The sequence below is a fragment of the Erythrolamprus reginae genome, chromosome 1 (genome assembly GCF_031021105.1).
Source record: "Erythrolamprus reginae isolate rEryReg1 chromosome 1, rEryReg1.hap1, whole genome shotgun sequence".
NCBI classification, from domain to species: Eukaryota; Metazoa; Chordata; class Lepidosauria; order Squamata; family Dipsadidae; genus Erythrolamprus; species Erythrolamprus reginae.
This window is the reverse complement of record NC_091950.1, coordinates 370,047,217-370,065,112: the sequence shown is the minus strand read 5'-3', so window position 1 is coordinate 370,065,112 and position 17,896 is coordinate 370,047,217. Positions and strand designations below refer to the sequence as shown.

Below are 17,896 nucleotides of genomic sequence, written 5' to 3'. Positions count from 1 at the left end.
TCTCACTTTCTTTTTCTCTTGCTTTCTTTATCTCTCTCTCTCTTTCTTTCTCTTTTTTGTTTCTTTTTCTCACTCTTTCTCTCTTTTGCTTTCTTTCTCTCTCTCTTTCTCTCTCCCCTCTTGCGGCACACCTGACCATGTTCCACGGCACACTAGTGTGCCGCGGCACACTGGTTGAAAAACACTGAGCTAAGCAGATCAGATCTAACAATTGTGTGATCTGGCATCCTCTTTTCAGAAAGATCAGCCATATATAAGTGGAGATCCCATAGTTAAGAAGAACAATAAAAGTTCAGTAACATCCTCCCATTAAAGTTACCTAGCAATTAGTATAAAAGATATGACACCTCGTAATGGTTCAAGAAATAATATTTAGTGAAAATTACAGAAAAATAGAAACTAATAATGAATGACCTATTGCATCAAGGAAGTTTGCGAAGCCAAAAAAAACAGGCTAAAAGAGGGAAAGTGTCTAGACCAGATGGATTTCCAGCTTCTTTCAGGAATAATTGCTACTTTTTTATTTTATTTTTTGCAAAAATGAACTCTGTTTTATAGAGTGGAAGGATATGAGGTGTCTGATTGAAATATACTAATATAGTGTTACAGTAGTCTTCAGTTAGCAGCCATAATTGGCATCAGAATCTCAATTACTGAAGCAGTTAAGTGATATATCATATGACTGCCTTGTTTAAGAACTGCAGTCTTTACACTCCCAGTCTTGCAGCTTGAATCCCAGCATGGATGGAGTGCTTTCATTTTTACTAAAGAGTCAGTTGAGAGATAATATTGAACATTTTGGAATACCTAGAACAGCATAAGAAAAAAACAAGCTTCACTGATTTTTCTAAATGCAGAAAAGGCCTGTGCTAATTTGAACTAAACTTGTTTAAAATTTTAGAAGATACAGACTTTGGTGAGAATTTTATTAAATGGGCAAAATCAATTTATACTTCACAGAAGGCAGATAAATGTAAACAGAGAATTGACATACATTTGTGAAATATAGATGAGGGCACTCCATGATGCTATTATTCATATTAGCTCTGAAAATATTGAATAGAACCATAAGACAAGGCAAAATAACTTTTAGAGTGAGGATTAAAAAAGAAAAGTATAAATTACGGATAATATTTGATTAAAATCCAGCATGTCCTTTGGATGAAATAAATTATTTTAGTGTACTATCTCAATTTAAAATTAATAATGAGAAAATGATACTAATAAAAACAAGTCTTAAACAGCAAGTTTTAAAAATGGTTTTAAGATTGAGATAAAAGTGAAATAATTGGGGGACTAATATGGATTGTATATATTTTCAGAACAATTAAGGCATGAAAAGAAGTTATAGACATGCTAAGATTGGGAAAAGTTCAGCTAAGATTAAAATGGTGCTGGTTTTTTAAATGGTATTTTTTATTTAAAAATATGTACCATTTTAACAATGGTAGAAATATATGTGTTAGTTGGTATGGCAGAAGTTAAATATAGAAAAATTTGGAGCTCAGGATTTAACTGTGGAGTGCTTGCTACTCTGAGCCTGGTTGTTTTCCTGCAGACAGTTCAATATTTTATTTATTTATTTATTTATTAAATTTGTGTGCCGCCCTCTCGGGAGACTCGGAGCAGCTCACAACAACAAAACAATACAAATCCAATAGTCAAAAACAATTTAAAGCCCTTAATATAAAAAACAATCATACATCTTATACAAACCATACGTAAAGCGGAAACTGCCCAGGGGAATCAATTTCCCCATGCCTGATGGCAGATGTGGGTTTTAAGGAATTTGCGAAAGGCAAGGAGGGTGGGGGCAATCCTAATCTCCTGGGGGAGTTGGTTCCAGAGGATCGGGGCCTTCACAGAGAAGGCTGTTCCCCTGGGCCCCGCCAGACGACATTGTTTCGTCGACAGGACCCAGAGAAGGCCAACTCTGTGGGACATAACCGGTCGCTGGGATTCGTGCGGCAGAAGGCGATCTCGGAGATATTCATTGCATATCTCCGAGAGTGCAGATATTAATTGCACTCTCAAACAAACTCCCTGAGTAATAGGTAGTGTAGTACCTAATTGAGTGATGAAATGTCTCAAGAAAACAAGCTGAAAGATCACCAATGATTCTAAAGTTTAAATTTAAAAAATTCCAAGATAAAAAGAGATGTGGAGGACTAGGACTGCTTGATTTGAGATTGTGTTTTGCAACCTGCAGCTTGGTTTGGTTGAATAAGTGGATGCTCCTAAGAAATAAGAGAATCTTAGAATTTTAGAACTTGAAGATTGGATTTCTATCAAGAGAATTTGACTGCAGAGACATTTAGTTTTCAGTAATTTTCATATGCAGAATCAAAAGAAAGATTTAAAATAGATGACATGATATTTGGAATTGAACAGCACAAGATAGAATTTGAAATTGAACTATATAAAATCATGAATATATAATTGCTAAAATGTATAGACTGGTGAAATTTGAAATGGAAAAAGGGGAAGTGAAAGTGTAGGATAAAATAGGGTAGGAACTTTACATATAATATATTGCTTGAACAATGGAAAATATGTGGCTGAACGGATTAAAATTTACACTACGCTATTATTTAAAGAGGTATTAGATAAAATAATGTACTAGAAAAATTGTCTAGAATGTATAAAGGTACTTCAGATGTAAATATGGGAAAACATGTAGGGTCATTTCATCATCCAGAAAATTTTGGATTCAAAACAATGATACAAAGAGTTTTAAAAATGAAACTATAACTTTTTTCTGTTGGATTAATGGATAGACAATTAGAAAAGAGTTATGGAAGATTATGTTCTATATAACTGTTGCAAAATTATTATATGCACAAAAACTTGAAATACCCACAATGGAAGAATAGATTGTAAAGATGACAATTAGCAGATGTCTTGAAATTGACTTTTATAATTAGAAAAGAACAATACAGTAACTACATTTACAGTGATTAAGAATGATCTTGTAATTTATGTGTTTGATCTTTAGAAAGGGCAAACTATGGAAAGAAAGAAGTTATGTTGTAAAGGGCAAGATACATTTCTAACCATATTTAAGAATAATGGAAGGCATATTTTCTTTTTTTCTTTGTGCTCTTTTCACTTGTTACATTTTGTTTATTTCCCTTCTGCCAAAATTCATATTTTTTCTTTTGAATTTTATTTTATAAAAATTATATATAAAATAGCTCAAAAGGGTAGTTTATTTGACAAGTCCGTTTTTGAAAGGTGTTATTTAAAAAGGCGGTTGCATAACAGTGGCGCGGGACTTTGGTTGAGGCTGAGTTCTTACAGTTCCATTTAATTTTTTCAGTGGCTTATTAAAAATCTTGGCTTGGGCTCAGAGTGACTCAGTGAACATAACCTCATTGTGAATAACTGATTGCTGCTGCTGTTATTATTATTTTTTAAAGAACCAAATTACAGTTCTGTCACACTGAGAAGTTTATGTTGTTGCATCAGGTTCTGTAAGGGTATTTTCTCTGCAGCTCTTGCTTGTGGAAATCTGGACATTGGTGGGTAAGAAAGTTTTTTTTAGCCTGCATAGCACTTTAATTCTAGAGCTTTCTGTTATTGGTACGATTAATTTTGCAAATCTGTTTGGAGAACTCTCATCTGGCAATCTTCAAATTGAATATTAAGATTTCATTCTAGAATTCTCCAGATGTTAAATCAAAATTACAGTTTAGAAATTTATTTATTTATTTATTCAATTTTTATGCCGCCCTTCTCCTTAGACTCAGGGTGGCTTACAACAGAAATGTAGCCTTTATAGGTGTGTACATTCCTTTGCTCCTAAGTATTACTTTTAACCCTTTTACCCTTCATTCATTTCTTAGTTTACAAACACAGGCTAGATTTCTTCAGAACTATATATTTTAATTATGTGTACACTAGTAATGTATCTGGCTGGTTGGCATTCCGATTACTTAATCATTTATTGGTAACTTTGATATAAACAATGAATTGAATACTGTGGGAAAGCAGCTGAGATGAATATTATTGCTCTTTTCAAAGTCACTGTCAAAAGCTGAAATAAATAGACAAAACTTGAACATATAAAATTATACCCTTAAAAAAAATCATGGGGAAAAGTTTCCAAGCTTGTTTCTGTGTGTGTTAACTGAACTTTTATCCAGAGCAGAAGAAAACACTGATTATATTAAGCTTTATATCCATGTGTGGTAGCTACCATAGCATTTCTTTTGTATGACAGTAATCTAGTTTGTATCATCCTCTTGCAGTTTTGAAATTAACCTGTAATTTAGTCTTCACCCCAAATGACAATAATTCAAATGACTCTGTGGGGTGCCAGAAGATGTTCTGTAAACAGGGCTCAGTAAAAGGGGATAAAGTAAAGATCCAATAAGTCAAGCTATTTACAATTTCATCCGGACTGGAGTAATATCATTATGTTGCCTACACTTGTAATTAATAATTAAATTTGCATCAATCTTTGCAAAATGTTAGCAACCTTTTAAAAACAATACGTTTTTAAGAGTTTAAATGAATAATTTTCTTTCAAAAATTTTGATTCTGAAGTTATGTAACAGTCTAGTTTCATAAATATGACATGCTGAATTTTCAATCTCTCTCAACATTTTCTGTATAATTATCTAATACAACAAATATCAATAACTGCTAGAAGTTAGTTTTGAAGATGTCTCTAACATATTTATTAATTTTCACTAAAATTTTGAACTAATCTGCCAGCTATATGACCACACTACTATCATCATACACTTATTAACTAATTGAATTCTAAATTAGACCAGTGATGTTTTTGTAATGGGCACATGCATATTATTAGGATTCATGGTTAATAAGGAAAAATACATTTGTATATGTCAGCTAATTACATTATTCTGCTTAGTTGAGATTCAGATTCATAGTTACCAACTGAATATTAACATTGTGTATGGTAGAACTACCAGATTATATTTCTTTAGTGGTATTAATTATCTTTTACATTTACAATTTGTAAATGAATGAATAAAATTACGTTGTAATTAGTTAACTATAGTATATGAATGACCAGAATTGTAAAATAGGTGCATTACAGGAGGGGGGGGGGGTGTTAGAGAAAATTTTGTAGTATGCTTGCATTTTTAAAAGAACTATTACTCTAGGAATTACACTGTAATATTCAAATTACTATTTTAAGGTGTGCTTTTTTTCCTTCCTGCTAAAATCTTTTGCTGGATTTTCTTTAAGGGGTGATTTATTGACTGCCGTGGAAGTATTACTTGATTGCTATAAGAAATATGGTGGGCTGCCTAAACTTCATGAAGTCTTATGTGGATTAATAGAGAAGGGAGACACTGAAACAGTGCAGAAAGGTTAGTCAATTCTACTGAGCCTTTTGGTTTTCTTCTGATGTTTCAGAGTGCAATTTTTTTTACCAAATAAATTGTTGGAAAGGTTTGTTGAAATAATATCTACATGTTACAGCTTTTCTTTATTGTAAAATAATTGATATTTGTAATTTTTAATTGGTCGACCATTTAGTCATAACTTGATTTTGGGGGGTTTTCTAGCAGGGATTGTTTTATTTCACCAATATAATATATCTGAAAATAACATTGAATAAAAATATTACAACTGACCATATAACATACTTTCTCTCTTCAATGTTCCTTATTAACGTTGGCTAGCCTAATGCATCTTTAAAATAAATTTTACAGTTTTCGACTTTCTCACTGAAGAGAAAAAACAGATGGGTATGATGTATGATCTTTTCTTTGCCTTTCTGGCAACTGGCAAATACAAAGAAGCCAAGAAGATTATTGAGGTGAGAGTATATTTAAAGTACCCTAATCTCTTATAGCTATTTAGTGTTAATTGGAATATATTTAAACTTTTTAGCCATTAATTAGTGTTGTTGTAATTAACATTAAATAGAGCTCAAATTTAATCATATATGAGTGGTAGGAAGCCAAGGGAGACCTTGGGCAGCTTTTTAAAGTATGTATAATTATGTTTAGAAATGAAATAGTAATCTCCTGTATATTCAAATTGTGGTGTTTTTTTTACTTTGTCAAATTTCCTATTAAATATCCACATAATATTTGCATATAAGTCTTACATTGTGAAACAAATTAAACCAGCATTCCTGGGTGTAAAGTTGCTAATCCTCTTTTCTAACAAATTCTTTGTTCTTTAAAGCACTGGAATTTAATTTGCTGCAGACTATACTTAGATTTATTTGTAATGCTTGTCTAAGAGTTAATCAGCCAAACAGCAGTGTCTGCTGTAGCCTGATCTTTCATTTAGCACTTTTTTTCTCTTGTTATAGTAAGCAGCTTATAGAGAGTGGAAGGTATGAGGGAGTGAATTTGAGGTTGCTGTCTCTGCATTTTGGAAAAGTAGGTATAGCCAGGGAGAAACATTTCCCACTTCCCTCATGCCTTCACTCATAGCTTTATCCAGAAGCCTCCAAGCCAATATGGCAGATTCCTTTGATAATTGAACCAAGAACATGCCAATGTCCAGAGGCAGCTTCATCCCACCCGAGCCTTTAGCTTGAAAAAGCAAATACTAAGAGCGAGAAAAGGGGTGTAGGTAACTATCACATGATTCATTTGACAAATTCAATAGTTTGTTTAAACAATTAAAACAAAAGTCATAAAAACCAGGCACAACTCTCCCAACAATTGAAATTTTGGTTTCAATTTTGGTCCTAAGTAAGGGACTGTTTGTAGAAACAGAAATAGGAATAGAGATGTATAAACATACACATTGCACATTCATACACACTTCAAAATAAAATTTAAAAAGTGCAAAGAAAATCAAAAAGAAAAAAGAAAACAAGTTATAAAAACACATCTCATCACATGTAGTAATTCTGGTCAGTCATTCTGTTATGCCTAATTAGAGGCTGCTTATGAGCAGATATTAAGCGTATCCAAGATTGTAACTCTGGGGTCATGCCTTTCTAACAAATATACTTTTCCTATGCCTTATTTTTGTTAAATTCCAGAATCTTAATAAATTAATCCATTCTAGTTTGGGGACAGGTAATTCAAGATTACATTAACATCTTTTACCTAAAACACATTAGTAAACTTATACTGTACATAGTAAACCAAAAAGGGGGACTGCCCAATTTACCTCACAGGTTTCTTGATGTGAAGAAAATTAGAAGGCACTACAATGAATATTATATTTCTGAATGAAATTGTGATATGAAGCAAATAAATAAACGTGCAGTAGGAAAACTTTGCTGTGTTGCATTTCGCTAACAATATTGATAACAAATCTTTTCTAAACACTCTGAGATAACCTTGGCAACTTTAAGACTTCAATTCCCAGAATTCTCTAGCCAGCATAGTCTGGACTTAAAATTGCCAAGATTGAACACCCCTGGGCAAAGGCATACAGGCAAAGGTGACATTTAGATAATGGCTGCTACCACAAGCAAGCAAAAGGACTATGATTTTACTGCCAGACCCACAAGCTATAATGAACAGCATGGCCCTGTTCTGTTTGTAACTTTGCTGCAACCACAGTAGCTACCAAAAAGAGCAATCACATTAAAACAGCACCTCATTTCTATTAGCACAAGAACTTGGTGGGTGGGGATCTACTTTATAGACTTTGAGGCTTTTGTTTGAATTGAGTGTTTAAAAGACTTGAGAATAAAGGTGTCTGAGTATGAAAGATATATTTAGGTGGTGGCAATCCTTTGCAAGTTTTAGAAGCATGGAGGTGACCCAGAGCAATATCCTGTTGGGGAAAGTGTATGTTGAAGTAAAGCACTGGATAAAGCTTTGCTATGCTATGATGTGTGTCCAGATCTGTAGAGCACTAGTATATTTATTCTGCTTTCATTGAAATTTTGCTTATTGAAATGGGCCAAATCAATTGCATTTTTCCTTGCCCCCAACTCAATATTCATTTATATTAATTTGTATGCAGATTAATGAGAGCACAGGTGAGACTTTTAACAATTCATCGACTGGCTTAGCAAGGCCTGCCAAGATTTTGGAATTACAGTACAATCAGCCTGAAAAAAACCACAAGTCATGGGTCAGGACATGGATTCACCTCCACATATTACAGTCTTTGCACAAGAATTGGAGGTTGTCCATGACTTTGTGTATTTTGGCTCAACCATCGCTGACATTCTCTCTCTAGATACTGAGCTGAATAAACGTATCGGTAAACCAGCCACCACAATCTCTAGACTCAGAAAGAGAGTATGGCTTAATAAGAAGCTGAAAGAACATACAAAGATCTAGGTTTATAGATCCTGTGTCCTGAGCACACTCTTATGTTGGACCTTTACGCATGGCAAAACAGAAAGTTGAATACCTTCCATATCCGCTGTCTCTGAAGTATCCTTGGCATCATCTGGCATGACAAAGTTCCAAATAGCACAGTCTTGAAACATGCTGGAATTTCTAGCATGAATACACTATTGAAACAGTGAGTTCTTTGCTGGTTTGGGCATGTTGTCAGAATGGATGATGGGCAGATTCTAGAAGATCTCCTGTATGGTGAACTAGTGCAGGGAAAGCTCTCCAGAGGGAGACCATAGCTGCGATATAAGGATATCTGTAAGAGGGATTTAAAGGCCTTGGGAATGGACATTAACAGGTGGGAAACCTTGATCTCTGATCATTCAGCCTGTTGACCTTCTCCATTTCGAGGGGACACTATTTCGGCAGGTTGAGGCAAAGAGGCAGTCCCGGAACCAGCAAAATCCGGGGACTAGGAAGGGGACGGAATGGATCTGCATTCAATGTGGAAGGGATTGCCACCCTCGGATTGGTCTTTTCAGCCACAATAGATACTGTTCTAGGAACTCTTTCCAGAGCACGATACCATAGTCTTTTAAGACTGAAGATTACCAATGTAGTGAGACATTAATCTTTGGAAAATGTGAAATTTATTTTTGCTTCAAACAGAGAAAATACCTCCAAGGAATATTTTTAATTATAATGTGGTTTGTAAATAATTGCACAGAAAGAACACATGAATTTATCTAAATTAATGTTAATTTTACTCAGCTACACTACCGTAGTTGATTGACAAGTTTAGTTTTGAATTGTCAAAAAAGTTACAAATTAAAGGATTGATGAAAATTTTATCTATCTTTTAAGATAGGCAAGGGGATTATTTCCCTCCTCTTAATTTATGGGTTTTAAAAATTTCCCTAAAATTGCTCTTTATATGTCTAAATCTGTTTTGTGGCCTGTACAAGAAGTGCATTGCCTTTAGTGTATTTATGCTTTCTCCCCTTTATTTTCATATAGACTGTAGTAGTCAATGTTCCCTCTAATTTTTTTTCGGTGTGGGCGGAAAAGTATAGTGTCTGAGGCGGCATAGAAGTATAAATAAACAAACAAACAAATAAAACAAACAAATAAGAAAAAAATTGCCTTCTTTTTAATTAAAAGAAATTAATAATAAAACAAAACCAAAATCTATTACTATTATTACTATCTTCTTCTCTTTTTCCATTCCTGTCTCCTCCCCCCTTGTGTGTGTGTGTGTGTATGTGAACTCTTGAACCATTTCCAATAACAGGTGAGGGCAATTGGAAATGGTTCAAGAGTTCACAACCACACACACATACACACACACACACACACGAGGCTGGGGTTTTTTTCCTCTGTTATTATTTGGCTGCTTTTTACCATATGCTTTAAATCAAGAGTCATTTCTCTCTCTTTCTCCCTCCCCCTCTTGCTCTCTCTCTCTTTTTCTCACTTTCTCTCTCCCTCTCTTTCTATATTGCTCTGTCGCTCTCTCTCTGTCTCTTTCTTTCTCTCTCTCACTCTTTCTCTCTTGTTTTCTTTTTCTCTCTCTATTGCTTTCTTTCTCTCTTACTCTTTCTATCTCTCTTGCTTTCTTTCTCTCTATTGTTCTCTCTCTTGCTATCTCTCTCTCCCTCTCTCTTTCCATCTTGCTCTGTCTGTTGCTCTCTCTCTCTCAGTGAGGGGGCTGCGAGAGCACTTTCTTGGAGCGCTTCGGGAACGCCTGCCCTGCCCCTACTGCAGCCCCCGTGCTGAAAGCTCAGGACGAAAGCACTCCCAGCGAAGGGGTTGCGAGAGGGGCAGGCATTCAGTTCCATTCCCCTCAAGTTATACTGTGTCATTACTTTTTTGTTAAATGGGCAGGCATATAAATACAATAAACAAACAAACAAATAAAATAATAAAATGCCAGTGAACATGTTGCTGTTTCAATAAAATAATTAAAATATTTATTTTCTCTCTTTGTTAGTTTATCTTACATACACAAAATGTACAACAGCAATAAAACAGATGCTCCTTTGGTAATTATAAAAGCATCTATAGGTAGGTTGGCAGAGATTAACACAATAGCAGAGATACTTTTGACCCATTAAAAAGTAAATATGTCTGAAAATTGCAACAAATTACAAAAAGGTAAAAATACAGGTGAGAAGGAAACACTATATAATTATATTTAGCTATATATTTTCTATTAATATGATTAACAGCTTTAAAAACACAAAATTTATTAAAATGCAATACATAATTATAATCCATAATAAAGTATAGATAAATGTTATAATTGAAATCTAAACTCATTTTTGAAATGGCAGTAGGATGGTTGATATAAACTGCCAATACAGACTGTGCCAGTCCAAGAGATTTAGTTAATCTGACCTAGATGTTCTTTTAATAATTGAGAACATGATATATGTGAAAACACTTCTCCATTTCAAAATGAAATGCAAGAACATCCATAATATAATTTAGTGATTGGTGCAGAATAATTTCTTAAGAGAAAAGGATTTGCTACATACACTTTTTCAGCTTTTAAAGCTGTTTAGATAATTGGCATTTGGAGCATAAGTAATATTGAAAGTTGGAGGTGAAAGCTGAATCTGATTTTTTTCATATCACAAAGGGGATTATCTGCAATTTCAAATGAAATACAGTACTTCTATATACAGTGATCCCCCGTTTATTGCGTCCCCAACCATTGCGAACAGGGTACTTCGCTATTTTTCAACCCGGAAGTCAAAAATACCATCTACGCATGCGTGCCGGGCACGCATGCGTAGATGGCAGCGGCTTCCCTGGGTCTTCCCCCTCTTGCTGGCGTCAGCGAGGAGTTTCCCCACCGCCCACGCAAACTCCTCGCTGCCGCCCGCCCACGCCGTTCATTCTCGCCGCTTTTGAGCTGAGTCCGGGAGCGAATTCGCTCCCGGACTCAGCTCAAAAGCGCCGATAGCAAGCGGCAAGGAACGGCTTGTCTCGGCGCTTTCGAGCTGAGTCCGGTCAGCTCGAAAGCGCCGAGACAAGCCGTTCCTTGCCGCTTGCTATCGGCGGTTTTGAGCTGAGTCCGGAAGCGAATTCGCTCCCGGACTCAGCTCGAAAGCGCCGAGAGCCAGCGCCCCCCGGACCCCCAACCCGGGTTTGGGGGGCTGCTAGGAAGCCCTCCATGCCGGCGGCAAACAGCCGCCCCGCCCCCAATCTTCGGCTCCTCGCTAGCGCTGTGGGAGTAAAAACGCCATCTGCACATGCGCAGATGGTGTTTTTACTTCCGCAGCGCTACTTCGCGAAAACCCGCTCGTTGCGGGGGGTCCTGGAACGGAACCCTCGCAACGAGCAGGGGTCTACTGTAATGCCAATGGTCATAGTGTATAAAATGTTAATTTTATATTCTTGGTTGGTTATTTTGCCTACATATTCTCATCAAATTGAGTATGAAATAAAAGTTATAATCGAACAAGCTTTTTTTCTTCTACCTGCTTGCAAGTATAAAGTGAACTGTAAAATGATATGTAAAGATTTTTTGTTGATTGTATTTGTCTGGTAACCATAATTTTATTGTCTTTTGAAGCTGTATGTGAGAAGGAAATTAAATGTTCAGATCTTTCCAAAATTTTACAGTTTCAGTGTTACTATGACATAGTTTTATAAGTTTGGTTACTATTCAATTTTTTACCTATTGGATGTTAAATATTATACACTAATGATATTATTCAGTAGAATAGGAATTTAGCAGTAACATAGATGGGTTTACAGAGTATTCTGAAGCGGTTGGCTTCAAAGGGCTACAAGGAAAACTTTTTGAAAAATATATATTTCTGCTATAGTAAAAATAGCATAATTACTTAACCCTGTATATCTTTTCAATGTGAGTGATTATTGTGAAGTGATTGCCAGGAAAGCATTTGTGCAGGGAAAAAAAGTTTGGAGTTGTATTGGAGAATCCTAGATTCCTGACTTATATTGTCAAAATAAAATATTGTATTTATTTATTCCTTTATTATATGCTCCCTATACCCAAATCTCCTTCTTATATCCAGTGAATCAGAGGTGTCTGCCTGAGCACTTCCAAATATTATCTTGTTTCAGCCCACTTTGCCTATACAGGTAGTCCTCAAGCAAGATAGTTATAAAGTCAATGTTGTGTTCTAACAAATTACTTTATTTTAAGTGAATTTTTCTGATGAATGGGTGTATAAAAATTGAAGCCTATAACAGCAATTAAGATCTATTTATTCTTCAAGACAGAATGTCTCAAGGAATAAGCACTTTATGTATATTCTACCTTGAAATGTCAGTTTAAATTAAAAGCACAATTCTATTGATACCTTAAAATTTATTCTAAAAAAATGTTGTTTTTGCTATTTTAGGATAAGTAAGAATTTTTGACTATAATACCAGTACGTGTTCAATTCACATTCGCCTTTTAGAAATCCAAATTAGAAAATCAGGTTAATCATTTATTTTGAAGACATAATCTTTAGAAAACAAGTACTTACTGATTTTGAAATCTTTTACAGACACCTGGCCTAAGAGCAAAATCAGAAAGATTGGACTGGTTTGCAAGCAGATGTATTGAAAATAACAATGTATGTATTCTGTTAATTTTGGTTTGTGTACATTATTGATTCAATAGAATTCTATCACATTACTATCAAATCATTCATATCCAAAGAGAAATAGATTACTTTCTGCAGAGATCACTGAATGCAGCGATCACTGAATTGTATTTAATCCAGTTTCCAGATGACAATATTATAATTCTCTCCAATTAGTTATTCTTGATTTCTTATCCTTTAGATTAGTGCTTCTGATTCCAGGAGTTGAGGTGTCTTAAAGTTGCCAGGATTCAGAGACGTTGCTATAGATAATTTTTAAGGAGTTCTTCTCACTCTTTACATGTATTGTGACTGTTTCTGGTCAAAAAATAGCTAGTTCAGAATAATAAAATTGGAAATGGAAATTTAGATCACCATGTCTAATTTCCTGCTGAGTGCAAGAATCCCATAAAACAAGGGTGTCATAAGGCCTATGAGCCAGATCTGGTTCACAATGTGGTTACATCTGGCCCATGGGGCTACCTTGGAAACAGCAAAGGACCAGCCCCTGGGATTATTATTATTATTATTATTATTTATTAAATTTGTATGCCACCCCTCTCCGTAGACTCGGGGCGGCTCACAACAATAGTGGCAAAACAATGTAATACAAATCTAATAATTTAAACTAAAAACCCATAATTTAAAAACATGCACACAACACACCATACATAAACAATATAGGCCTGGGGAAGTTATTTCAGTTTCCCCATGCCTGACGGCAGAGGTGGGTTTTAAGAAGTTTAGAAACATAGAAACATAGAAGTCTGACGGCAGAAAAAGACCTCATGGTCCATCTAGTTTACGAAAGGCAAGGAGGGTGGGGGCAATTCTAATTTCAGGGGGGAGCTGGTTCCAGAGGGTCGGGGCTGCCACAGAGAAAGCTCTTCCCCTGGGACCCACCAGACGACATTGTTTAGTCGACGGGACCCGGAGAAGGCCAACTCTGTGGGACCTAATCGGTCGCTGAGATTCGTTATCCTTTCATCCTCAAAGTTCAATGGACAGTCTTCAGAACATACCGCTGCTCTGATCACTCTCTTCTCCTTCCATTTTTGCAAAACCTTGTTAGGTTCATACAGTTAATGACCTATTACTATCACTGCTGCAAAAGCCCAGCCAAAGGGGAGCATACCTTTATCCTTTTGGAGAGTTTACATGATTCGGTTTTTGGGAAGCAGGTTTCTTCTCCTTTCTTCCTTCAAATACTTTGCCCCTGGTTGATTCCTCTGAGAGGGGACAAGAATAGGCACAAGTGATGCCTCCTGAATCTTTCAAAAAAGCCCAATGAAGTGTTTTTTTCATAGCTCACAATGTGTAGAAGTGAGGAAAAAATGGCCACTGTAGGCTGTGTAAACTATAGTATCAGTAGACTTAAGAACTCAAATATTATACTATCCAAAGTGCTATCAACCACTCTCCAACAAGGCAAATAGCTTTCCAGATAAACCTATATATATATTTAGACGTTGAAGCTGTTGCCGGCATGTTAAACCAGAAAGCAAATGAAAGTGGTTTCATATTAAAAAAGAATATTTGAGGGGCTAATGTATGAATACCATTAATTCAAATATATGAAAATTGCTATGTTAGATATATTTATGAAATAAGATGTTTGAAATATCTCTGCATGTTTTGAATATTTTTGTACTTCTTTTTGTTTACATGTATTCTAAGAATTAATACATTATGAAAAGTATTACTAAATCATTGGTCCATGTTTTGAAAAACGTGATTTATTCAGTTATTTTCCTATTAATCAGGCCTTCACACCTTTGTCAACATAAACCACATGGGAAGTTGTATAATTGTCTAATGTAAACAGAAAAAATATGAATATTATAATATACATCTTCTGTTTTTATTTTAAAGGGTGAGAGCCTAGAAGCCATGATAACACTGACTCAAAACCTCTTTGATTGTGATAGAGATAAGATGTATTATTCTCTGTTATTATTATGCCGTAAGTAAAGTGACCAGTTTTATTTTATGTTTTCATAGGCTAGACTTATCTATCATAAAAATATAATTGCTAAGCATTCCTTCAAAAGCTAATGCAACTGTGTAGTAGCATGAAAAAATAGATATGTATCCTTACAATCAACTAATTAAAAATAAAATGTAGAAACCATGTAAAGAAACATAGAAGGAGGTTAGGTGCAGAGAACTAGTATATACCAGACAAGACTAAATATTAACATAATCCAATATTGCCTGTTCTGAAAGGTTTCAAATCTCAGGAATAAGTATTTCCTATTAGTACTTAGCTGGAAAAGACCAAAGTTGATCTTGAGGCCTTCATTGTGTGGAAAGCATGAGATAGGCCTCTTCTCTGTAGTGCTCAAATAAAATGAGGATTCTGTGTCTAGTTTAGCTTCATCACAAGAAAAAGGATCAAAACAAGGTATCTTGCTTATCTTCCCTCCTAACATATTATTTTTAAAAATATTTAGAAAACTTAAGGAAGCTGGGATCTGAACACTTTCTTCCAGATGTTATCTAAATGGGTTGTGACAACCATGTTTGTGGTTTCTGTTTAGACACAAGCATAAAGGTCTGCATTTATACTTGTTTACATTTGTAACAATTTCCCTACAACTGAGGGTTTCAGTTTCCTCCTCTTCCTCCTCCAAATCCGGCCCCCGTCCCGCAGATTCAGTTTCAGGTTCTGGTTTAAAGTTTTTGGCATGACATTACTTTCTCCTGTGCTCTGCTTGGAGAGTCCAAGCATGAGTTTTCATTTGATTGGCCAGGGACTGAGTTTGCTATTTCTTTGGCCACACCTCTTCCTCTGGCCAATGTTCCAGTTTTTTCAACTCAGGTAGCCTTGAGGGACACAGATTGAGTTGCTCCGGATTAATTTCAGTGTATAGTTGCAATTAATTTATTTACATTTGGATTTAATTGGACTTTATTAAAAAACAACAACAGAGTTTTGAATTGGCTGGGAAGTGTCTGGAGCATTTGTGGGTGGCTACAGCCCAGCACATAGTTCGACCACCTGCTAGCCGCCATTACCACATGGTTCCTGCAACACCAGCTTGCAATTTGACCGCAAAACTGACTTTGGCTTTGAAGCCCAACATTGGCTACCTCTTTTAGAAACCCTTGCTGTTTGGCTTGCTGTGGCTGGCCCTTATTTTGGGAAGGGGGGGGTTCTGCTGTACTCCGATCATCTCGGATTCTAGGAGTTGAGCATTCATTCTATGTGCACTGTGGGAGTGTCCAATCCCACCCTGGTTCTGGTATCGTCTGGGGTCCAGGAGTGGTTGATGTATCAGATGGACCACATCTTCTCCAGATCCAGGTCTTCACTGAAAAAACTGGAGCCTTGGCCGGAGGAAAAGAGAGGCATGGCCAAAGAAATTGCAACTCAGTCCCTGGCCAATCAGATAAGAACCCATGCTTGGACTCTCCTGCAGCACACATAGAATGAATGTTCAGATAACCCAATGTTCATTTCCTTCTTTCTGACCAATGCTCATATATTCTATTTTTTTAAAAACACCACAAGAAAAATTAGCTGGCATTTTTGCATTCAGTTTCAGCATCTTGTCCATGGGTGAAATATTCAGTTTGTTTGGGCTGCATTCCAATTTACCAGTTGGTTTCTTTCATTCAGTTCTAAAGTATTAACTTGAATAGGGAAACATTCTACAGTTGGCTTACTTTGGTTGAATGATAATTGAAGGTTTTTCTAAACCACCTATTTTCTTCTGCATAGGTGGTATTTATCTCTCAAGGAGTTTTTTAAAGAAAGTTGCCATTTCCCATCATTCTGTAGCACTAAACCATGTTTCAGAAATTCAAGAAGTCTCTAATTTCTCCCTTTACTTTGAACTGTCTTATTTTGCTGTCTGCAAAAGAATTTGAAAAAAATAGTTCCTCCTTGCCATGTACATAATTGCTTTCAATAGAAGATAGCCAAATACACATGCATTCTTCCAAGCCTTTCATAACTTTACCATTATATAGGTAACTTATTAAGCTTTAAAGGAAAATGCTATAAAATTGAGAGCCTCATAGCACAGGATGACTGCACACTCAACTCAGCGAGATTTAAATTTGGCAGGCATGTTAAATAGCTGAAATTATTATTTTGGGGGAAAAATCAGAAGTTCATATGTATTTGTACTGTCAAACAGACTTTACAACTTTTATATAAATGCTTTTAAGAATGTGTATGATACTGTTCAAAGTTGGAGCAGTCTGGCCTCAGTTTGAAAATTCTGTTAAAACTAGGGGTTGTCACAAAGGTGAAAATGTGTTCTGGTTAAAACCCAGAGCAATTTTTTTTTTTTGAAGTTCTGCTTAACCTTTTCAGAGAAGCTGTGTTGAATGGTTAGCCAAAATAAACATCAAAAACAGCTGTTTTGTTTCCACTCGTAGAAGGGTCTTTTGGATCCAACAAAGAGCTTAAATTAATTTAACAAAACAAGCATCTGCAAATGATATAACCAGAACAGAAAATTAATGAAATTTCACTCAATACAACATGATGTGATTTATAATTCTTATTGTTATGGATAGTCAAATTTCCAAAGTAAATATAAATACAGTTGAAACAAGTTTTTGAAACAAAATCTTCCTTCTCTTGGTAAATAGTGGTGTTTCCATGATTGTTTTATAAAATATGAAGTAGTAAGAAAAAAATTACTTTTTATTTTAGATTATTAGTTTTAGTGGAGATCTTGCTAAAATGTTTAAAATGTTTGAAACTTGATATCTTTGTTTTTCTGGAATAATGTTAAAATGCATTTATCAACAATACATATGTGTAATTTTTTTCTCTTTTCTTCTTTCAGAGAAAAATAATGATTTGGAAAAAGCTGAATCTGTTTGGACTAAAATGCAGGAAGAAAACATTGTTCCCCGTTCAAGAACTTTGCATTTGCTAGGACAAATTTTTAAAGCTAATAATCAGAAAATACCATTTTCTGTACCTGAGGTAAATTAGATTCAGTGTTTTTATGATGAAATAGCTACATTAAAATAATTCTTTTTAATCCGATAATAAGTGGGTATTATATCTAGAAAAATAAA

At 35.2% G+C, this 17,896-nt stretch overlaps 1 protein-coding gene across 1 annotated transcript in view; it reads left to right on the top strand.

Annotated features, from left to right (window-relative positions):
* LRPPRC (leucine rich pentatricopeptide repeat containing) overlaps positions 1 to 17,896 on the top strand; it is a 124,113-nt gene that overhangs the window by 68,524 nt on the left and 37,693 nt on the right. Inside the window, exons 23-27 of the mRNA XM_070734536.1 lie at positions 5,221 to 5,345; positions 5,691 to 5,797; positions 12,776 to 12,844; positions 14,726 to 14,816; positions 17,659 to 17,801. Of these exons, the coding sequence (XP_070590637.1) occupies positions 5,221 to 5,345; positions 5,691 to 5,797; positions 12,776 to 12,844; positions 14,726 to 14,816; positions 17,659 to 17,801 (535 nt within the window). The remainder of the gene's footprint in view (positions 1 to 5,220; positions 5,346 to 5,690; positions 5,798 to 12,775; positions 12,845 to 14,725; positions 14,817 to 17,658; positions 17,802 to 17,896) is intronic.